Below are 25,758 nucleotides of genomic sequence, written 5' to 3' on the forward strand. Positions count from 1 at the left end.
AAGTCATGAGTGATCTTTGTTCTACAGTAGTGTTGATATTTTTTATTTTCAGATACAGTATTGACAATTAGACTTTTACCCCCAACATACATCTTGGCTCAGTGTGGTTTTGTCCGTTTATCAGTTGACATTTACAATCTGATTCAGTGTCTGCTTTATGTTTCTTGTCAGATTAGGTTGGCTAAGAACCTTAGATCTCTGATGATCTACCATGTCTGCTACTCATTGTTAGAATAATGTTTCCTCAAGTCTGTCAGTGTCAGACACTGACCTGTACATTTGGTCTGTAATCCAGACCAACATGAATGTGGCTGAAATCCAACAATAAAGGTTTATAATTGTTTTAATCTAATTTGAATTCCTCTTTGAACTTTAATTAGAAATTCTATTTAGTCTTTTTTCATTTTGACTCTGCAGACATGTCTAAATACTTAAGCTACACGCCTGAGCTGCATGAGCTTTGATCCTTTCAGTGCAGACAAAAACAAAGTGCCACTGTGGAAAACATCAGCAGCCAGTGATCCAGATTTACCTGTGAAATGACGTCAGCTGCTTATTGTGTTTTCAGTTTTCTCACTTTATTCTGTCAGTGGTGCTTTTTGCAGCTCTGTGATTGAATGTTTCTTTGCAAATGCAGGTGTTGTGAAAGATTCCTACTTCATTTAAAACTCAAATATTTTTAACTGTGACTTGATCTTTGGTTTTAATTATTTTATCATGAGGTTCAAAGCCCATCTAAGTCAGAGCTTAATATTTCATCAAACTATATCTGATCAGAAAATAATTAGAACGTCCAACCGTATCTGTCAGAGTTACATCAACATGCTCTACTCTACTATTACTTAAGGTCCCATTGGCCAGATTAAAATCCAGCCTTTTCTGTTGCTGCTCCTAAGATATGGAACAGTCTTCCCCTTCACATCAGAGCTGCTCAATCTGTCTCTGATTTTAAGTCTGTCCTTAAAACCCACTTCTTTGCGCTGGCATTTGGTCATACCTGAGCTTTTTCTCTATGTATTTTAATTCTTTTACTTTTATTTTAGATTTTTGTTTTGTGTCCAGATTTTATTTATTTTTTTAATGTGCAGTGTTTAATTATGAATTGTGGAGTGTTGTTGTTTTATTGTTCAGCACTTTGGGCAGCTGCTGCTGTAGAAATGTGCTTTATAAATAAACTTAAACTTGAACTTGAACTACATCGTGACAGATTTGATTCACAGTTAAATTGCTGCTAAACTAAACTTTAGCTTTGTCAAGCTTCCTTACATACATCATGATTTATATGGTTAATACTTCACCATCAACATGCTTGCAAAGCAACTCTCCAGATCACGGAGCGGAAAGCAATCTTCCATTTTTTAAAGTGAAGTATTTGTAAGTAAATGCAGCGAAATAACTATGTTTTTTGTATTTGTCTCAGCTGCTCCATGGAAAACGGACAGTGTCGTTGCCGCTCTCACGTGACGGGACGCCCGTGCACTCAAGTGGAGTTTGGATATTTCTTCATGTCTCTGGATCACTTCCTTTATGAAGCTGAGTTTGCTAAAATGGGACAGGTGAGGTTATATTCTCAGCTCTAACTCGTTCATATGGATTTATTGTTTATGGAAGAGGTATCAGGTTACTTCAATTCAATGTACACGTCTTCCCAGGACTGTACTGTGGAGACCAGGGAGCATCAGCCCGGTCGCCCTGCCACTTGGACCGCGATAGGATTTGCCCGAGTCCCTCAGGGTGGAACTCTGGACTTCCTTATTAGCAACATACCTTATTCCATGGAATATGATTTGCTTATCCGCTACGAGTCACAAGTACGCACTTTTGTTCATCTTACTTCATGACCTCTGCTGGTCTCCTTTCCACTAGTGTCATGTGGACCATACACTCTGCTTCTGCTTAGATGCCCCGCGACTGGGAAGAAGTGCGGATAACGGTGATCCGTCCAGGTCCGATTCCTACAAGCAGCCCATGTGGAAACACCATCCCAGATGATGACAGACTCATTGTGTCCCTGCCAGCCGGAGCCAGGTCTCACAAACACTCACACACAACGTTGTATGTCCGTGTTGTGCTGACGTACTCGGTGCTGTCTTTGCTCCAGGTTTTTGGTCCCTCCTCAGCCTGTTTGCCTGGAAAGAGGTGTAACCTACACTCTTCGCTTCGAGTTTACACGATACCAAGACACCAACAGTGTCCTCAACGGCGCGCCATACGCTGTCCTCCTTGTGGACTCTGTGAGAGAAATTTCTTCTTGAAATGTTCAGAAATGAACATGTCACTTTTGTGTTAATTGTGATTTTTGTTTCCTCTTTTTTTTATTCATTTGTTTAGATTGCACTGATGCCTCGACACTCCTCCATGGAGATGTTTAATGCAGGAGATCCAGCCTCTAACACCAGAAAGCAAACCTATGAGCGCTACCGCTGCCATGAAGGAGCGAAGAATGTGATCCACCCGCAGATGAGTGACACCTGCGCCAAGCTAATCAGCAGCATGTCGGCCATCATAAACGACGGAGCTCTGCGTGAGTGAAAATGGGTTCAGTAAAACACTTTTACATTATTTCTGTTATAACAGTGCAGATAATTCATATTAGTCTTTTTTCATTTACTTTTTTTAAATTAATTTTTTTATGGGTACCAGGTCATTATAGTGATGGTCAGAAGTTTAGCGCGCTACAAATAGTCTGAAAACTTACTGACTGGTTCTCACTGCAGGCAGCATAAATTACTCTAAAAGTACAGAGTTGTGTGATTTTACAGTTCATTATGTTAGTTGTTAGAGAGCAACAAGAGTTCATGTGAAATTGGTCAATTATTTAAGAATAAATGTACACATAAAACAAAAATACAAAACACAAAAAGTAACCAGGAAACATGAAAGGGGTCGCAAGAGTTGAACATTTACCAAAAGCAAGCGTCAGGAAATAACATTTACGCAATAACAGATGATCTGTTTCTGTTTGTGAATGTGATCAACAAGTAGTTGCTGTAGTTAGAAAAATTATTTCTTCTTCTTTTTTCTACCTTCAGGGATAAATTGTGACGAGATGGAACATTATTTCTAAGTTTGACTTTCTGCACATAAGAAGCTCCACAGTGAGCAAGCTGGTGTTCATTAGTACATAGCTTTTCAGCATCCGCTCAGAATTCAGTCCCAATCCACAACGAGTCTCTTTCAGATCAGATAGTTTGCTTCATTCCTGCCAAAAACAACACATCAGTTATCAGAAATGCTTTCCTCCTCTGTGGCTTCATGTTTTCATCAGGATACAGCCTCAGCAGCAGACTGGATCCTCCCAGATTACTATAAAGATGATTAGACTGATGAATAACATGTTAATGAAGGCTCCATATGCATGATTTCAGTCATTCGATTGATATATAACACAGTTTTCACTGATATTTTCAGTTTAATCGGTTCCTCCTCACCAACTATGATCACTGAAAGCCTTCATCTGCAAAGGTTTCACCAACTTTCTGGCTTTATTTCTCCCTGCTCCCCAGCTTGTAACTGTGACCCTCAGGGGTCCATCACCTCCATTTGTGATGTCTGTGGGGGCCAGTGTAACTGCAGGCCCAACGTGATTGGTCGACGCTGTGACCAGTGTGCACCAGGAACTTATGGTTTTGGACCCTCCGGCTGCATATGTGAGAATCTCGATGCCCCTCTTCATCCATATCTTCCTTAAAGCACAACAATGAATTCTTAACTTGGCAGCTTTGCTGAGATATCACTCGTATTTGAGCTGATAAGCAGTTTCCACTAGAGCAGTGTTTTTCAACCTCTTATGAGCCAAGCTACTTTATTTTCATTGAAAAGATTACAGGGCACACCACATAGCAAAAATGTTGAAAACTCCTTAGCCTGTTTTAGTAACATGACGTTATTCTTGTCAAAATGTCTTGAATAAGAATCAAATAAAACAGAAGAAAAAAGGCCTTTTATGATGTGTGTATTCCTGGGTCTGTTTGGATGAACACACAGCTGTTTTTTAGACCAATTAGGTGACATTTGATAATGTCCCATGGCACGCCTGTCGATCTCTCAAGACACACTAGTGGTTGAAAAACGCTGCACTAGAGAACGGCGTGTACACCGGGGTTCTCCAGCTCCAGCCCTCGTGAGCCACCAGTCTGCAGGTTTTAGCTTTTCCCCGCTGTGACACACCTGACCCACATCATTAACAGGCAGGTGTAGAAGATGAAAAATGTTGTTGGATAACTTTTCATTTGAATCAAGTGTGTTGTAGCAGGGAAACACTAAAACCTGCAGGGTGGAGTTGGAGACTCCTGGTGTGTTGGCGCCCTCTACTGTCTTTTAGTCCACATATCCAAATCCACATGAAATAAGACTCATTTTCTTTTCCTTGCTGAATGTTGTCTACCTTGTCACACCTCCCTGCTCATCTTTACCCCCCCGCTTTGTCCAGCCTGTGGTTGCAGCTTAGAAGGGTCAGTGACTCGACTTTGTGACAAGTTTACTGGTCAGTGCCAGTGCCGTCCTGGAGCATTTGGTCAGCGGTGCGACGGATGTCAGGGGGGTCACTGGGGCTTCCCCAGCTGCCGCCCCTGTCAGTGTAACGGACACGCGGACCACTGCGACCAGAGGACTGGAGCTTGCATTAACTGTAGAGACAACACTGGAGGAGACAAGTGTGAAAGGTGATGTTCCAGTAGCAGTTTATTTTATAGGAGTTCTTACAGACACATCTAAGCATAGGTGGGCAGGAAATGTGGGAAAAAACAGTAAACATCAACAAAACTTTATTAATTAGAGGTTGGTTTTTTTTTTGTTTTGTTTTTTTAACCACAAGCTAAATATGCCCGAGATTGCAAATTAGCTACAAACCACGTTTTTTCTTTTTTTTTCCCCAATTCATTAATTTTATTTACTATTATTTGTTTATTTAATTTTTAAATATTTATTTTTTTCTTTCTGTATTGTTCATTTAATATTTAATTGAATTTTATTTCATTCCAGTCTTTTCATTTCTTTCCCTAGTTTTTACTGCTTTTTATTTATTTACTTTTGTATTTAATATGATAATTAGATTTAGAAATCTGTTTCTAAACTATTGATCCACCGGATGCAACAGAAAATGATTAGTTTTTAGCAATTGCTGCTAAATGTGGTTCTGCAAGTTGAACCATAAGTGTGTGTTGAGGTTTTTCACACACTTGTGGTTCTGCAAGTTGAACCATAAGTGTGTGTTGAGGTTTTTCACACACACAGCTTCTGCTCTGTGATCAGTAATTCACGACATGTAGTAACATCTTATGTGTTGCTGTGTGATGTTGTATTTACCTGAAGTTAGGACCTGGTAAGGGCCAGATTACGTTTTTAGTTTGTCCTTATAACAAGAACTCCTGATTCTGTTTTATTTTTTTCAAACCTCATTATTAAAAGAGGAAGTGTTTTCCTCTGCACAGTACTGTGTATTCATATTTTAACTATTACAGTCATTGAAGGCTCCTCGCTCAGTTTCCTTCCTAGGTCATGTTACATTAACAAACACAGTAATGTCAGTTTAATTCCAGGTCAGGTCTGTAAACCAAACAAAAAGAAAACAAATGTCATAATATTTACTTCTTATTGACTGCAAAAGTCACATGAACTGTTTTGTCATTTCTGTAGGTGTGCCAACGGTTACTACGGTAATCCAGTTCTGGGAGTGGCATCTGGTGGACAGTGCCGTCCGTGCCCCTGTCCAGACGGACCCAACAGTGGACGCCACTTTGCTGCATCTTGTTACCAGGACAACCGTAACCTGCAAATTATCTGCAACTGTAACCAGGGTTATACAGGTAAGCGTGAGACAGCACACACTTCCTCTCTGTAGTTTTACTCCTGTTGCTTGTTTCCCATCAGATCTTCAGCAGATGAAACTCAGGATATAAATAACAGACGAGCGGAAAAATGTAAATACATAATGTGTGACTAACACGGTTGGTGTGTTTGTGGTAAAATAGTATAATAGAGAAGGGATTCTGTTAATCAAATCAAATCAAAGATAACTTTATTCATCCCCCGAGGGGAAATTCAAACTTCATCACAGATCTTCATCACAGTATTATAATTCAGTTCCAACAATTATTCATAGTGTCTCTAAGTGAAACTGTTCAGAAAAGCTTGTTTAGATGGTCAGGTGTAACACAGGAACCACAAAGGTGCAGGTCTGCATGGCCTGGTAAAGGATTGCCATCAAAGCTCTGCATCAACATCGGATGGTTTCGTCATCCTGCTCGAGACGCTGACACCAACATTTTTTAGTTGACTGAATGTACGTGAATGAGTTTACTGAACAAAAGATGATCAAATTTAGTTGTTTTTACTAGTTTACCACAGATGTTTGAGGGAACCATGTGATGGACTGGCAACCTGTCAGCAGGTCAGTAACATGGGTATAAAAGTCTCTCAGATGTAAAGATAGATTGAGATTCACCAGCACGAGTCAAAAACATTTTCAGAAAAATGTTCCTTAATACCTGTGAAGGACTGGCAACCCATCCAATGTGTACCCTGCCTCTCACCCAATGATTTCTGGGATATGCTCCAGCTTTCCCGCCGCCCTTAATGGGACAAACCAGTTAAAAAAATGAAAGAATGAATATTTGGAAGCATAAACGTCTATCCAAAGAAAACTGAACCAAATAGTAACAGCATCTGGGGCTGTTATCATGTCACTTGATTTGATGTCTGCATGGAAGAATGAATAATTCTTCAGCATAAGCACCAACTATCATGAAACATGGACACAGCTGAGTGTCCCAACAGGACAATGAGCTTTAAACTCACATCAAATGAGGATAAAGCTGACAAAAAAAGTTGACAAAAATATGTGCTTTTAAATCAGGGTCTTTTTAGGAAATCTAAATAAACTTTATGAGGTTTACAAACAGGTGTCATTAAATATCCAAGTAGAATTTGTAAGCGTTTTGATGGCTGACACCCCTCTGGGACTTTCAACCAGATGTTAAGTGAGCTCTATTTACATTTTTATTTACATTTTATTTTTTTCAACCACAATAAATTCCAACCTGAACATTTTTTTGGATTAAAAGGTTGTCTGTGCCAGAAAGAAAAAAGTGAAAACATCTAATTTTGTCATTCATGTCCAGACTATGTTTATGTACGCTTTGGATTTAAAAAAGAATTGATCTGTAATAATCCGCCCAAATGTGTAAAAAGTGAGATGAGGTAAGAAGAATGTTTCTCTGTGGGTGAATGGTAACACGTGTCATTTCCTCCCTCCCCTGTACACTACTGGCACAGGGATTGTTAAACGCTCCGGGGCGACCATTTTTAAGCGTGAGTAATGATGGTTGACACCCTTCCCATCCCATCACATCCCTTCCCTTCCCTTCCCATCCCTCCTCTGTCCACCTGCCATTTGTTCCTCCCCACCAGCCCTGCCCATGCATGGTGTCAACATCTGCTGTGCCACGGTGCACTCCTGTGTGAGACCTGAAAGCATGTCAAATCCTTTCAGTCTTTTTTTTATTTTTGTATGTTTTATGTACGACACTTAAAGGCCAGATATGTATAAAGTCACAATGTTGTAAGACCTGCCACAAGTACAATGGCAAGGTGATATTCCTTGAGTCTGATCCTGGGTCAGCTTCTGTTTGTGTTTACAGTCTGTTTAACTTCTCAGCTATGAATGAAAAATGCAAGTAAATGTCAGTTCACCAAAAACTTATAATGATGCAGCATGTAGACTATTTAAACACGTTTAACATGTTAGGCCTAATGATTAAGCTATATAGCATCAGTATTTTCATAAGTTTACAGTGACAGGAAGGTCTGAAAAATGTTGGAAAATGACACATTTCCATTAATTCCAGTAATATCTCTTCTACTTCTCCTCCCTCTCAACCCTCCTCTTTACTTTCTTCTCCTCCATTAAACTTTCCTTTGAATCTAATCATCTCTGAATTTAAGTGTTTATGCTGCCATCAGAGTCCGACTCTTCCCTCTCCTCCAACGTTTTCCTTCTGCCTTTATTAAATAAATTAGTTTCCAGTTCCTGCTCATCTTTGATATGTCTGGTATTTCTGGAGTCCAGTTTGAAGAAACAAAGCAAAGGTCACATAACAGGAAGATGTACATGGTCAGTGGTGACAGCATGCAGTCACCTGTAAAGTTATGTTTGTTTGCTCTCATATATCCAGATTAAGCTATGCAGAAGATAATGAACAGTGTAGGTTAGAGTTGTTTTGCAAAGTGGGAAGCTTCCATGCCAATTACATTTTTTATTTTGTGGAGCTTCTTGGACCCCATAGAGACAATATATTGCAATCACAAAACTACAAAACATGGCTGATACCTTTCAGGTCCGTTATGTGTGTAGTCAGTAAGCGTAGTCATCGAGGGAAGGTGTTGGTAATGACACATCTGACTAATGAACACTGGATAACCAAACCCCACTGAGTTATGACTGGTAACAAACCTGATTCAAGTAACACGTTGTTGCTTTGTAGGTGTGTGTAAAACCAAGAGTTAGGATATGTTTTTCTGTGGATGCAACCACAAAACATTTCCACTCTGTCTGAAGAAAATCAGTTTTATCAGACCTAATTATTTAAGATAAGATACTTTATTAATCCCGCAGGAAATTGTTGTGCCAGGGTTGCCGTACAGTAAAAAACAATAAAATATACAAACAAAGAAGAAGATGTAATCATTAAGACTTTTTTTTTTTTTTTTTTTTTTTAAAGTATAAATTATATCCATACATAGTGAAACAGATATTACATCTTTCTGTCTCCGGATGTCTGCTTTATCAACTGTGAAACCAGGTTGAACTTCATATTTTCATAAAATTATTTTGATGAAAAGTAAAGTGTTTCCATGAGGATCACTTTTTTTTTTTTTAACTTTTACCCATTTTCTGATTTGCCCGTAAATTTGATCTTTTTTTTTCCATCCCAGGTGCCCGGTGTGAAGATTGTGCTCCAGGTTACTATGGCAACCCCTCCCAGCCAGGAGGGCGCTGCCAGCCTTGCCAGTGTAACAACAACATAGACATGTCTGACGTGGATGCTTGCGACAGGCAGACTGGACAGTGCAGGAAATGCCTTTACAACAGCGAGGGCCCGAACTGCGGCATCTGCAAGAGTGGCTACTTTGGAGATGCTTCCAGACGCAACTGCAGAAGTGAGTTAAAGTGTTCAGCAAACAAAGTCTGCTCAAATCAAAAGGCCGTTCAGGGAAAGATTCACAGCCCGATGCTTGGTTTCCTGTTTCAGAGTGCACGTGTAACTTCCTGGGCACTGACCGCAGTCAGTGTATGGAGCGTGACGACTGCGTGTGTCAGCGTTCAACAGGCCAGTGCCAGTGTCTGCTTAATGTTGTTGGTCTGACCTGTGACCACTGTGCTCCCAACCACTGGAACCTGGCCAGTGGACGGGGCTGTGAACCATGCAACTGTGATCCCAACAACTCTGTAACATCTTCATGTAATGAGGTACGGTCCATGTGAACTCTGAGTTAGTCCCTCCTTTAAAAACAGGTTTTCAGGATTGTTCTCTCTCAAATGGGAGTCTGATTGGTAGCTCTCAAACCTCTCAAAATTAAACGTAGCTGAATTTCATTGAACTAAACGGCTTAAATGTTAAATCTCAAACTCTCATATTAGATGTGTTTTTCAATTAACAATAAATAAATATATATATAGTGTACTGTAATAAAGTTATGTACTGCCCCCTGTGCAGCACCAGATGTCAGCAGATCAAACACTGGACAGGGAAAGTCTGGTCAGTTTCCATCAGGGACAGCCTGATGCAACATGATCACTGTCTCATCAGGCGACATGATCACTGTCTCATCAGGCGACAGGATAACTGTCTCATCAGGCGACATGATAAATGTCTCATCAGGCGACATGATTACTGTCTCATCAGGCGACATGATAAATGTCTCATCAGGCGACATGATCACTGTCTCATCAGGCGACAGGATCACTGTCTCATCAGGCGACAGGATCACTGTCTCATCAGGCGACAGGATCACTGTCTCATCAGGTGACATGATAAATGTCTCATCAGGCGACATGATAAATGTCTCATCAGGCGACATGATACATGTCTCATCAGGCGACATGATAAATGTCTCATCAGGCGACATGATCACTGTCTCATCAGGCGACATGATAAATGTCTCATCAGGCGACATGATAAATGTCTCATCAGGCGACATGATCACTGTCTCATCAGGCGACATGATAAATGTCTCATCAGGCGACATGATCACTGTCTCATCAGGCGACATGATAAATGTCTCATCAGGCGACATGATCACTGTCTCATCAGGCGACATGATAAATGTCTCATCAGGCGACAGGATTTCTGTCTCATCAGGCGACAGGATCTCTGTCTCATCAGGCGACAGGATCTCTGTCTCATCAGGCGACATGATAAATGTCTCATCAGGCGACAGGATTTCTGTCTCATCAGGCGACAGGATCTCTGTCTCATCAGGCGACATGATCACTGTCTCATCAGGCGACATGATAAATGTCTCATCAGGCGACATGATCACTGTCTCATCAGGCGACATGATAAATGTCTCATCAGGCGACATGATCACTGTCTCATCAGGCGACATGATAAATGTCTCATCAGGCGACAGGATTTCTGTCTCATCAGGCGACAGGATCTCTGTCTCATCAGGCGACAGGATCTCTGTCTCATCAGGCGACATGATCACTGTCTCATCAGGCGACATGATAAATGTCTCATCAGGCGACATGATCACTGTCTCATCAGGCGACATGATCACTGTCTCATCAGGCGACATGATCACTGTCTCATCAGGCGACATGATAAATGTCTCATCAGGCGACATGATCACTGTCTCATCAGGCGACATGATCACTGTCTCATCAGGCGACATGATCACTGTCTCATGAGGCGACATGATCACTGTCTCATCAGGCGACATGATAAATGTCTCATCAGGCGACATGATCACTGTCTCATCAGGCGACAGGATCACTATCTCATCAGGCGACAGGATCACTGTCTCATCAGGCGACATGATCACTGTCTCATCAGGCGACATGATAAATGTCTCATCAGGCGACATGATCACTGTCTCATCAGGCGACATGATCACTGTCTCATTAGGCGACAGGATCACTGTCTCATCAGGCGACATGATCACTGTCTCATCAGGCGACATGATAAATTTCTCATCAGGCGACAGGATCTCTGTCTCATCAGGCGACATGATAAATGTCTCATCAGGCGACATGATAAATGTCTCATCAGGCGACATGATAAATGTCTCATCAGGTGACATGATCACCGTCTCATCAGGCGACATGATAAATGTCTCATCAGGCGACATGATCACTGTCTCATCAGGCGACATGATAAATGTCTCATCAGGCGACATAATCACTGTCTCATCAGGCGACATGATCTCTGTCTCATCAGGCGACATGATCACTGTTTCATCAGGCGACATGATAAATATCTCATCAGGCGACATGATAAATGTCTCATCAGGCGACATGATAAATGTCTCATCAGGCGACATGATCACTGTCTCATCAGGCGACATGATAAATGTCTCATCAGGTGACATAATCACTTTCTCATCAGGCGACATGATAAATGTCTCATCAGACGACATGATCACTGTCTCATCAGGCGACATGATCACTGTCTCATCAGGCGACATGATCACTGTCTCATCAGGCGACATGATCACTGTCTCATCAGGCGACATGATAAATGTCTCATTAGGCGACATGATCACTGTCGCATCAGGCGAAATGATCACTGTCTCATCAGGCGAAATTATCACTGTCTCATCAGGCGACATAATCACTGTCTCATCAGGCGACATGATAAATTTCTCATCAGGCGACATGATGAATGTCTCATCAGGCGACATGATCACTGTCTCATCAGGCGACATGATCACTGTCTCATCAGGCGACATGATCACTGTCTCATCAGGCGACATAATAAAGGTCTCATCAGGCGACAGGATCTCTGTCTCATCAGGCGACATGATAAATGTCTCATCAGGCGACATGATCACTGTCTCATCAGGCGACATGATAAATTTCTCATCATGCGACAGGATCTCTGTCTCATCAGGCGACATGATAAATGTCTCATCAGGCGAAATGATTACTGTCTCATCAGGCGACATGATAAATGTCTCATCAGGCGACATGATCACTGTCTCATCAGGCGACATGATAAATGTCTCATCAGGCAACATGATCACTGTCTCATCAGGCGACATGATAAATGTCTCATCAGGCGACATGATCACTGTCTCATCAGGCGACATGATAAATGTCTCATCAGGCGACATGATCACTGTCTCATCAGACGACATGATAAATGTCTCATCGGGCGACATGATCACTGTCTCATCAGGCGACATGATCAGTGTCTCATCAGGCGACATGATCACTGTCTCATCAGGCGACAGGATCACTGTCTCATCAGGCGACAGGATCACTGTCTCATCAGGCGACATGATAAATGTCTCATCAGGCAACATTATCACTGTCTCATCAGACGACATGATAAATGTCTCATCAGGCGACATGATCACTGTCTCATCAGGCGACATGATCACTGTCTCATCAGGCGACATGATAAATGTCTCATCAGACGACATGATAAATGTCTCATCGGGCGACATGATCAGTGTCTCATCAGGCGACATGATAAATGTCTCATCAGGCGACATGATCACTGTCTCATCAGACGACATGATAAATGTCTCATCGGGCGACATGATCACTGTCTCATCAGGCGACATGATCACTGTCTCATCAGGCGACATGATAAATGTCTCATCAGGCGACATGATAAATGTCTCATCAGGTGACATGATCACTGTCTCATCAGGCGACATGATAAATGTCTCATCAGGCGACATGATCAGTGTCTCATCAGGCGACAGGGTCTCTGTCTCATCAAGCGACAGGATCACTGTCTCATCAGGCGACATGATCACTGTCTCATCAGGCGACATGATAAATGTCTCATGAGACGACATGATCACTGTCTCATCAGGCAACAGGATCACTGTCTCATCAGGCGACAGGATCACTGTCTCATCAGACGACATGATAAATGTCTCATCAGGCGACATGATCACTGTCTCATCAGACGACATGATAAATGTCTCATCCGGCGACATGATCAGTGTCTCATCAGGCGACATGATCAATGTCTCATCAGGCGACAGGATCACTGTCTCATCGGGCGACATGATCACTGTCTCATCAGGCGACATGATCACTGTCTCACCAGGCGACATGATAAATGTCTCATCAGGCGACATGATCAGTGTCTCATCAGGCGACAGGATCACTGTCTCATCAGGCGACATGATCACTGTCTCATCAGGCGACATGATCACTGTCTCATCAGGCGACATGATAAATGTCTCATCAGGCGACATGATCACTGTCTCATCAGGCGACATGATAAATGTCTCATCAGGCGACATGATCACTGTCTCATCAGGCGACATGATCTCTGTCTCATCAGGCGACATGATCACTGTCTCATGAGACGACATGATCACTGTCTCATCAGGCGACATGATAAATGTCTCATCAGGCGACATGATCACTGTCTCATCAGGCGACATGATAAATGTCTCATCAGGCGACATGATCACTGTCTCATCAGACGACATGATAAATGTCTCATCGGGCGACATGATCACTGTCTCATCAGGCGACAGGATCAGTGTCTCATCAGGCGACATGATCACTGTCTCATCAGGCGACAGGATCACTGTCTCATCAGGCGACAGGATCACTGTCTCATCAGGCGACATGATAAATGTCTCATCAGGCAACATGATCACTGTCTCATCAGACGACATGATAAATGTCTCATCAGGCGACATGATCACTGTCTCATCAGGCGACATGATCACTGTCTCATCAGGCGACATGATAAATGTCTCATCAGACGACATGATAAATGTCTCATCGGGCGACATGATCAGTGTCTCATCAGGCGACATGATAAATGTCTCATCAGGCGACATGATCACTGTCTCATCAGACGACATGATAAATGTCTCATCGGGCGACATGATCACTGTCTCATCAGGCGACATGATAAATGTCTCATCAGGCGACATGATAAATGTCTCATCAGGCGACATGATCACTGTCTCATCAGGCGACATGATAAATGTCTCATCAGGCGACATGATCACTGTCTCATCAGGCGACAGGGTCTCTGTCTCATCAGGCGACATGATCAGTGTCTCATCAGGCGACATGATCACTGTCTCATCAGGCGACAGGATCACTGTCTCATCAGGCGACATGATCACTGTCTCATCAGGCGACATGATAAATGTCTCATGAGACGACATGATCACTGTCTCATCAGGCAACAGGATCACTGTCTCATCAGGCGACATGATCACTGTCTCATCAGGCGACATGATCACTGTCTCATCAGGCGACATGATAAATGTCTCATCAGGCGACAGGATCACTGTCTCATCAGGCGACAGGATCACTGTCTCATCAGGCGACATGATCACTGTCTCATCAGGCGACATGATAAATGTCTCATCAGGCGACATGATAAATGTCTCATCAGGCGACATGATAAATGTCTCATCAGGCGACATGATCACTGTCTCATCAGGCGACAGGATCTCTGTCTCATCGGGCGACAGGATCACTGTCTCATCGGGCGACATGATCACTGTCTCATCAGGCGACATGATCACTGTCTCACCAGGCGACATGATAAATGTCTCATCAGGCGACATGATCAGTGTCTCATCAGGCGACAGGATCACTGTCTCATCAGGCGACATGATCACTGTCTCATCAGGCGACATGATCACTGTCTCATCAGGCGACATGATAAATGTCTCATCAGGCGACATGATCACTGTCTCATCAGGCGACAGGATCTCTGTCTCATCAGGCGACATGATCACTGTCTCATCAGGCGACATGATCACTGTCTCATCAGGCGACATGATAAATGTCTCATCAGGCGACATGATCACTGTCTCATCCGGCGACAGGGTCTCTGTCTCATCAGGCGACATGATCACTGTCTCATCAGGCGACATGATCACTGTCTCATCAGGCGACAGGATCACTGTCTCATCAGGCGACATGATCACTGTCTCATCAGGCGACATGATAAATGTCTCATGAGACGACATGATCACTGTCTCATCAGGCAACAGGATCACTGTCTCATCAGGCGACAGGATCACTGTCTCATCAGGCGACATGATCACTGTCTCATCAGGCGACATGATAAATGTCTCATCAGGCGACATGATCACTGTCTCATCAGGCGACAGGATCACTGTCTCATCAGGCGACATGATCACTGTCTCATCAGGCGACATGATAAATGTCTCATCAGGCGACATGATCACTGTCTCATCAGGCGACATGATCACAGTCTCATCAGGCGACATGATCACTGTCTCATCAGGCGACATGATAAATGTCTCATCAGGCGACATGATCACTGTCTCATCAGGCGACAGGGTCTCTGTCTCATCAGGCGACATGATCAGTGTCTCATCAGGCGACATGATCACTGTCTCATCAGGCGACAGGATCACTGTCTCATCAGGCGACATGATGACTGTCTCATCAGGCGACATGATAAATGTCTCATGAGACGACATGATCACTGTCTCATCAGGCAACAGGATCACTGTCTCATCAGGCGACAGGATCACTGTCTCATCAGGCGACATGATCACTGTCTCATCAGGCGACATGATAAATGTCTCATCAGGCGACATGATCACTGTCTCATCAGGCGACATGATCACTGTCTCATCAGACGACATGATAAATGTCTCATCAGGCGACATGATCAGTGTCTCATCAGGCGACATGATGAATGTCTCATCAGGCGACAGGATCACTGTCTCATCGGGCGACATGATCACTGTCTCATCAGGCGACATGATCACTGTCTCACCAGGCGACATGATAAATGTCTCATCAGGCGACATGATCACTGTCTCATCAGGCGACATGATCACTGTCTCATCAGGCGACATGATCACTGTCTCATCAGGCGACATGATCACTGTCTCATCAGGCGACATGATCACTGTCTCATCAGGCGACATGATAAATGTCTCATCAGGCGACATGATCACTGTCTCATCAGGCGACATGATCACTGTCTCATCAGGCGACATGATCACTGTCTCATCAGGCGACATGATAAATGTCTCATCAGGCGACATGATCACTGTCTCATCAGGCGACATGATAAATGTCTCATCAGGCGACATGATAAATGTCTCATCAGGCAACAGGATCTCTATCTCATCAGGCGACATGATAAATGTCTCATCAGGCGACAGGATCTCTTTCTCCTCAGGCGACAGGATCTCTGTCTCCTCAGGCGACATGATAAATGTCTCATCAGGCGACATGGTAAATGTCTCATCAGGCGACATGATAAATGTCTCATCAGGTGACATGATTACTGTCTCATCAGGTGACATGATTACTGTCTCATCAGGCGACATGATAAATGTCTCATCAGGCGACATGATTACTGTCTCATCAGGCAACATGATAAATGTCTCATCAGGCGACATGATCACTGTCTCATCAGGCGACATGATAAATGTCTCATCAGGCGACATGATCACTGTCTCATCAGACGACATGATCACTGTCTCATCAGACGACATGATAAATGTCTCATCAGGCGACATGATCAGTGTCTCATCAGGCGACATGATCAATGTCTCATCAGGCGACAGGATCACTGTCTCATCAGGCGACATGATCTCTGTCTCATCAGGCGACATGATAAATGTCTCATCAGGTGACATGATTACTTTCTCATCAGGCGACATGATAAATGTCTCATCAGCCAACATGATCACTGTCTCATCAGGCGACATGATAAATGTCTCATCAGGCGACATGATCACTGTCTCATCAGGCAACATGATAAATGTCTCATCAGGCGACATGATCACTGTCTCATCAGGCGACATGATCAATGTCTCATCAGGCGACATGATAAATGTCTCATCAGGCGACATGATCACTGTCTCATCAGGCGACATGATCACTGTCTCATCAGGCGACATAATAAATGTCTCATCAGGCGACAGGATTTCTGTCTCATCAGGCGACAGAATCTCTGTCTCATCAGGCGACATTATAAATGTCTCATCAGGCGACATGATCACTGTCTCATCAGGTGACATGATAAATGTCTCATCAGGCGACAGGATCTCTGTCTCATCAGGCGACATGATAAATGTCTCATCAGGCGACATGATCACTGTCTCATCAGGCGACATGATCACTGTCTCATCAGGCGACAGGATCTCTGTCTCATCAGGCGACATGATAAATGTCTCATCAGGCAACATGATAAATGTCTCATCAGGCGACATGATCACTGTCTCATCAGGCGACATGATAAATGTCTCATCAGGCGACATGATCAGTGTCTCATCAGGCGACATGATCAATGTCTCATCAGGCGACAGGATCACTGTCTCATCGGACGACATGATCACTGTGTCATCAGGCGACATGATCACTGTCTCACCAGGCGACATGATAAATGTCTCATCAGGCGACATGATAAATGTCTCATCAGGCGACAGGATCACTGTCTCATCAGGCGACATGATCACTGTCTCATCAGGCGACATGATCACTGTCTCATCAGGCAACATGATAAATGTCTCATCAGGCGACATGATCACTGTCTCATCAGGCGACATGATAAATGTCTCATCAGGCGACATGATCACTGTCTCATCAGGCGACAGGATCTCTGTCTCATCAGGCGACATGATCACTGTCTCATCAGGCGACATGATCACTGTCACATCAGGCGACATGATAAATGTCTCTTCAGGCGACATGATCACTGTCTCATCAGGCGACATGATAAATGTCTCATCAGGCGACATGATAAATGTCTCATCAGGCGACAGGATCTCTGTGTCATCAGGCGACATGATCACTGTCTCATCAGACGACATGATCACTGTCTCATCAGACGACATGATAAATGTCTCATCAGGCGACATGATCAGTGTCTCATCAGGCGACATGATCAATGTCTCATCAGGCGACAGGATCACTGTCTCATCGGGCGACATGATCACTGTGTCATCAGGCGACATGATCACTGTCTCACCAGGCGACATGATAAATGTCTCACCAGGCGACATGATAAATGTCTCATCAGGCGACATGATAAATGTCTCATCAGGCGACAGGATTACTGTCTCATCAGGCGACATGATCACTGTCTCATCAGGCGACATGATCACTGTCTCATCAGGCAACATGATAAATGTCTCATCAGGCGACATGATCACTGTCTCATCAGGCGACATGATAAATGTCTCATCAGGCGACATGATCACTGTCTCATCAGGCGACAGGATCTCTGTCTCATCAGGCGACATGATCACTGTCTCATCAGGCGACATGATCACTGTCACATCAGGCGACATGATAAATGTCTCATCAGGCGACATGATAAATGTCTCATCAGGCGACATGATAAATGTCTCATCAGGCGACAGGATCTCTGTGTCATCAGGCGACATGATAAATGTCTCATCAGGCGACAGGATCTCTGTCTCATCAGGCGACATGATAAATGTCTCATCAGGCAACATGATCTCTGTCTCATCAGGCGACATGATAAATGTCTCATCAGGTGACATGATTACTGTTTCATCAGGCGACATGATAAATGTCTCAGCCAACATGATCACTGTCTCATCAGGCGACATGATAAATGTCTCATCAGGCGACATGATCTCTGTCTCATCAGGCGACATGATAAATGTCTCATCAGGTGACATGATTACTGTCTCATCAGGCGACATGATAAATGTCTCATCAGGCGACATGATAAATGTCTCATCAGGCGACATGATAAATGTCTCATCAGGCGACATGATCACTGTCTCATCAGGCGACATGATCACTGTCTCATCAGGCGACATGATCACTGTCTCATCAGGCGACATGATCAATGTCTCATCAGGCGACATGATAAATGTCTCATCAGGCGACATGATCACTGTCTCCACAGGCGACATAATAAATGTCTCATCAGGCGACAGGATTTCTGTCTCATCAGGCGACAGGATCTCTGTCTCATCAGGCGACATTATAAATGTCTCATCAGGCGACATGATCACTGTCTCATCAGGTGACATGATAAATGTCTCATCAGGCGACAGGATCTCTGTCTCATCAGGCGACATGATAAATGTCTCATCAGGCGACATGATAAATGTCTCATCAGGCGACATGATCACTGTCTCATCAGGCGACATAATAAATGTGTCATCAGGCCACAGGATCTCTGTCTCATCAGGCGACATGATAAATGTCTCATCAGGCGACATGATAAATGTCTCATCAGGTGACATGATCACTGTCTCATCAGGCGACATGATAAATGTCTCATCAGGCGACAGGATCCCTGTCTCATCAGGCGACATAATAAATGTCTCATCAGGCGACATGATCAGTGTCTCATCAGGCGACATGATAAATGTCTCATCAGGCGACATGATCACTGTCTCATCAGGCGACATGATAAATGTCTCATCAGGCGACATGATCACTGTCTCATCAGGCGACACAATCACTGTCTCATCAGGCGACACGATCACTGTCTCATCAGGCGACATGATAAATGTCTCATCAGGCGACAGGATCACTGTCTCATCAGGCGACATGATCACTGTCTTATCAGGCAACATGATAAATGTCTCATCAGGCGACATGATCACTGTCTCATCAGGCGACATGATAAATGTCTCATCAGGCGACATGATAAATGTCTCATCAGGCGACATGATCTCTGTCTCATCAGGCGACATGATAAATGTCTCATCAGGCGACATGATAAATGTCTCATCAGGCGACATGATAAATGTCTCATCAGGTGACATGATCACTGTCTCATCAGGCGACATGATCACTGTCTCATCAGGCGACATGATCACTGTCTCATCAGGCGACATGATAAATGTCTCATCAGGCGACATGATCACTGTCTCATCAGGCGACATGATAAATGTCTCATCAGGCGACATGATAAATGTCTCATCAGGCAACAGGATCTCTATCTCATCAGGCGACATGATAAATGTCTCATCAGGCGACAGGATCTCTGTCTCCTCAGGCGACAGGATCTCTGTCTCCTCAGGCGACATGATAAATGTCTCATCAGGCGACATGGTAAATGTCTCATCAGGCGACATGATAAATGTCTCATCAGGTGACATGATTACTGTCTCATCAGGTGACATGATTACTGTCTCATCAGGCGACATGATAAATGTCTCATCAGGCGACATGATTACTGTCTCATCAGGCAACATGATAAATGTCTCATCAGGCGACATAATCTCTGTCTCCTCAGGCGACATGATAAATGTCTCATCAGGTGACATGATTACTTTCTCATCAGGCGACATGATAAATGTCTCATCAGCCAACATGATCACTGTCTCATCAGGCGACATGATAAATGTCTCATCAGGCGACATGATCACTGTCTCATCAGGCAACATGATAAATGTCTCATCAGGCGACATGATCACTGTCTCATCAGAAGACATGATCAATGTCTCATCAGGCGACATGATAAATGTCTCATCAGGCGACATGATCACTGTCTCATCAGGCGACATGATCACTGTCTCATCAGGCGACATAATAAATGTCTCATCAGGCGACAGGATTTCTGTCTCATCAAGCGACAGGATCTCTGTCTCATGAGGCGACATTATAAATGTCTCATCAGGCGACATGATCACTGTCTCATCAGGTGACATGATAAATGTCTCATCAGGCGACAGGATCTCTGTCTCATCAGGCGACATGATAAATGTCTCATCAGGCGACATGATCACTGTCTCATCAGGCGACATGATCACTGTCTCATCAGGCGACAGGATCTCTGTCTCATCAGGCGACATGATAAATGTCTCATCAGGCAACATGATAAATGTCTCATCAGGCGACATGATCACTGTCTCATCAGGCGACATGATAAATGTCTCATCAGGCGACATGATCACTGTCTCATCAGACGACATGATCACTGTCTCATCAGACGACATGATAAATGTCTCATCAGGCGACATGATCAGTGTCTCATCAGGCGACATGATCAATGTCTCATCAGGCGACAGGATCACTGTCTCATCAGGCGACATGATCTCTGTCTCATCAGGCGACATGATAAATGTCTCATCAGGTGACATGATTACTTTCTCATCAGGCGACATGATAAATGTCTCATCAGCCAACATGATCACTGTCTCATCAGGCGACATGATAAATGTCTCATCAGGCGACATGATCACTGTCTCATCAGGCAACATGATAAATGTCTCATCAGGCGACATGATCACTGTCTCATCAGGCGACATGATCAATGTCTCATCAGGCGACATGATAAATGTCTCATCAGGCGACATGATCACTGTCTCATCAGGCGACATGATCACTGTCTCATCAGGCGACATAATAAATGTCTCATCAGGCGACAGGATTTCTGTCTCATCAGGCGACAGGATCTCTGTCTCATCAGGCGACATTATAAATGTCTCATCAGGCGACATGATCACTGTCTCATCAGGTGACATGATAAATGTCTCATCAGGCGACAGGATCTCTGTCTCATCAGGCGACATGATAAATGTCTCATCAGGCGACATGATCACTGTCTCATCAGGCGACATGATCACTGTCTCATCAGGCGACAGGATCTCTGTCTCATCAGGCGACATGATAAATGTCTCATCAGGCAACATGATAAATGTCTCATCAGGCGACATGATCACTGTCTCATCAGGCGACATGATAAATGTCTCATCAGGCGACATGATCAGTGTCTCATCAGGCGACATGATCAATGTCTCATCAGGCGACAGGATCACTGTCTCATCGGACGACATGATCACTGTGTCATCAGGCGACATGATCACTGTCTCACCAGGCGACATGATAAATGTCTCATCAGGCGACATGATAAATGTCTCATCAGGCGACAGGATCACTGTCTCATCAGGCGACATGATCACTGTCTCATCAGGCGACATGATCACTGTCTCATCAGGCAACATGATAAATGTCTCATCAGGCGACATGATCACTGTCTCATCAGGCGACATGATAAATGTCTCATCAGGCGACATGATCACTGTCTCATCAGGCGACAGGATCTCTGTCTCATCAGGCGACATGATCACTGTCTCATCAGGCGACATGATCACTGTCACATCAGGCGACATGATAAATGTCTCATCAGGCGACATGATCACTGTCTCATCAGGCGACATGATAAATGTCTCATCAGGCGACATGATAAATGTCTCATCAGGCGACAGGATCTCTGTGTCATCAGGCGACATGATAAATGTCTCATCAGGCGACAGGATCTCTGTCTCATCAGGCGACATGATAAATGTCTCATCAGGCAACATGATCTCTGTCTCATCAGGCGACATGATAAATGTCTCATCAGGCGACATGATCACTGTCTCATCAGACGACATGATCACTGTCTCATCAGACGACATGATAAATGTCTCATCAGGCGACATGATCAGTGTCTCATCAGGCGACATGATCAATGTCTCATCAGGCGACAGGATCACTGTCTCATCGGGCGACATGATCACTGTGTCATCAGGCGACATGATCACTGTCTCACCAGGCGACATGATAAATGTCTCACCAGGCGACATGATAAATGTCTCATCAGGCGACATGATAAATGTCTCATCAGGCGACAGGATTACTGTCTCATCAGGCGACATGATCACTGTCTCATCAGGCGACATGATCACTGTCTCATCAGGCAACATGATAAATGTCTCATCAGGCGACATGATCACTGTCTCATCAGGCGACATGATAAATGTCTCATCAGGCGACATGATCACTGTCTCATCAGGCGACAGGATCTCTGTCTCATCAGGCGACATGATCACTGTCTCATCAGGCGACATGATCACTGTCACATCAGGCGACATGATAAATGTCTCATCAGGCGACATGATAAATGTCTCATCAGGCGACATGATAAATGTCTCATCAGGCGACAGGATCTCTGTGTCATCAGGCGACATGATAAATGTCTCATCAGGCGACAGGATCTCTGTCTCATCAGGCGACATGATAAATGTCTCATCAGGCAACATGATCTCTGTCTCATCAGGCGACATGATAAATGTCTCATCAGGTGACATGATTACTGTTTCATCAGGCGACATGATAAATGTCTCAGCCAACATGATCACTGTCTCATCAGGCGACATGATAAATGTCTCATCAGGCGACATGATCTCTGTCTCATCAGGCGACATGATAAATGTCTCATCAGGTGACATGATTACTGTCTCATCAGGCGACATGATAAATGTCTCATCAGGCGACATGATAAATGTCTCATCAGGCGACATGATAAATGTCTCATCAGGCGACATGATCACTGTCTCATCAGGCGACATGATCACTGTCTCATCAGGCGACATGATCACTGTCTCATCAGGCGACATGATCAATGTCTCATCAGGCGACATGATAAATGTCTCATCAGGCGACATGATCACTGTCTCCACAGGCGACATAATAAATGTCTCATCAGGCGACAGGATTTCTGTCTCATCAGGCGACAGGATCTCTGTCTCATCAGGCGACATTATAAATGTCTCATCAGGCGACATGATCACTGTCTCATCAGGTGACATGATAAATGTCTCATCAGGCGACAGGATCTCTGTCTCATCAGGCGACATGATAAATGTCTCATCAGGCGACATGATAAATGTCTCATCAGGCGACATGATCACTGTCTCATCAGGCGACATAATAAATGTGTCATCAGGCCACAGGATCTCTGTCTCATCAGGCGACATGATAAATGTCTCATCAGGCGACATGATAAATGTCTCATCAGGTGACATGATCACTGTCTCATCAGGCGACATGATAAATGTCTCATCAGGCGACAGGATCCCTGTCTCATCAGGCGACATAATAAATGTCTCATCAGGCGACATGATCAGTGTCTCATCAGGCGACATGATAAATGTCTCATCAGGCGACATGATCACTGTCTCATCAGGCGACATGATAAATGTCTCATCAGGCGACATGATCACTGTCTCATCAGGCGACACAATCACTGTCTCATCAGGCGACACGATCACTGTCTCATCAGGCGACATGATAAATGTCTCATCAGGCGACAGGATCACTGTCTCATCAGGCGACATGATCACTGTCTTATCAGGCAACATGATAAATGTCTCATCAGGCGACATGATCACTGTCTCATCAGGCGACATGATAAATGTCTCATCAGGCGACATGATAAATGTCTCATCAGGCGACATGATCTCTGTCTCATCAGGCGACATGATAAATGTCTCATCAGGCGACATGATAAATGTCTCATCAGGCGACATGATAAATGTCTCATCAGGTGACATGATCACTGTCTCATCAGGCGACATGATAAATGTCTCATCAGGCGACATGATCACTGTCTCATCAGGCGACATGATCACTGTCTCATCAGGCGACATGATAAATGTCTCATCAGGCGACAGGATCTCTGTCTCATCAGGCGACATGATAAATGTCTCATCAGGCGACATGATAAATGTCTCATCAGGCGACATGATAAATGTCTCATCAGGCGACATGATCACTGTCTCATCATGCGACATGATTAATGTCTCATCAGGTGACATAATCACTGTCTCATCAGGCGACATGATCACTGTCTCATCAGGCGACATGATAAATGTCTCATCAGGCGACATGATCACTGTCTCATCAGGCGACATGATCACTGTCTCATCAGGCGACATAATAAATGTCTCATCAGGCGACAGGATTTCTGTCTCATCAGGCGACAGGATCTCTGTCTCATCAGGCAACATGATAAATGTCTCATCAGGCGACATGATCACTGTCTCATCAGGCAACATGATAAATGTCTCATCAGGCGACATGATCACTGTCTCATCAGACGACATGATCTCTGTCTCATCAGGCGACATGATAAATGTCTCATCAGGTGACATGATTACTGTTTCATCAGGCGACATGATAAATGTCTCAGCCAACATGATCACTGTCTCATCAGGCGACATGATAAATGTCTCATCAGGCGACATGATCTCTGTCTCATCAGGCGACATGATAAATGTCTCATCAGGTGACATGATTACTGTCTCATCAGGCGACATGATAAATGTCTCATCAGGCGACATGATAAATGTCTCATCAGGCGACATGATAAATGTCTCATCAGGCGACATGATAAATGTCTCATCAGGCGACATGATCACTGTCTCATCAGGCGACATGATCACTGTCTCATCAGGCGACATGATCACTGTCTCATCAGGCGACATGATCAATGTCTCATCAGGCGACATGATAAATGTCTCATCAGGCGACATGATCACTGTCTCATCAGGTGACATGATAAATGTCTCATCAGGCGACAGGATCTCTGTCTCATCAGGCGACATGATAAATGTCTCATCAGGCGACATGATAAATGTCTCATCAGGCGACATGATCACTGTCTCATCAGGCGACATAATAAATGTGTCATCAGGCCACAGGATCTCTGTCTCATCAGGCGACATGATAAATGTCTCATCAGGCGACATGATAAATGTCTCATCAGGTGACATGATCACTGTCTCATC

General features: G+C 44.0%; 1 protein-coding gene across 3 annotated transcripts in view; it reads left to right on the forward strand.

The window, feature by feature from the left end:
- The window catches only part of lamb2 (laminin, beta 2 (laminin S)), an 84,163-nt gene that overhangs the window by 34,822 nt on the left and 23,583 nt on the right, over window positions 1–25,758 (forward strand). For all 3 annotated transcript variants that reach the window (XM_079239845.1, XM_079239844.1, XM_079239846.1), the window contains exons 14-23: window positions 1,421–1,556; window positions 1,653–1,811; window positions 1,901–2,028; window positions 2,102–2,234; window positions 2,332–2,524; window positions 3,507–3,650; window positions 4,433–4,664; window positions 5,638–5,807; window positions 8,935–9,159; window positions 9,252–9,469. In XM_079239845.1, the coding sequence (XP_079095971.1) occupies window positions 1,421–1,556; window positions 1,653–1,811; window positions 1,901–2,028; window positions 2,102–2,234; window positions 2,332–2,524; window positions 3,507–3,650; window positions 4,433–4,664; window positions 5,638–5,807; window positions 8,935–9,159; window positions 9,252–9,469 (1,738 nt within the window). The remainder of the gene's footprint in view (window positions 1–1,420; window positions 1,557–1,652; window positions 1,812–1,900; window positions 2,029–2,101; window positions 2,235–2,331; window positions 2,525–3,506; window positions 3,651–4,432; window positions 4,665–5,637; window positions 5,808–8,934; window positions 9,160–9,251; window positions 9,470–25,758) is intronic.

The sequence above is a fragment of the Telmatherina bonti genome (assembly GCF_933228915.1).
Source record: "Telmatherina bonti genome assembly, chromosome: 4".
Classification (NCBI taxonomy): domain Eukaryota; kingdom Metazoa; phylum Chordata; class Actinopteri; order Atheriniformes; family Telmatherinidae; genus Telmatherina; species Telmatherina bonti.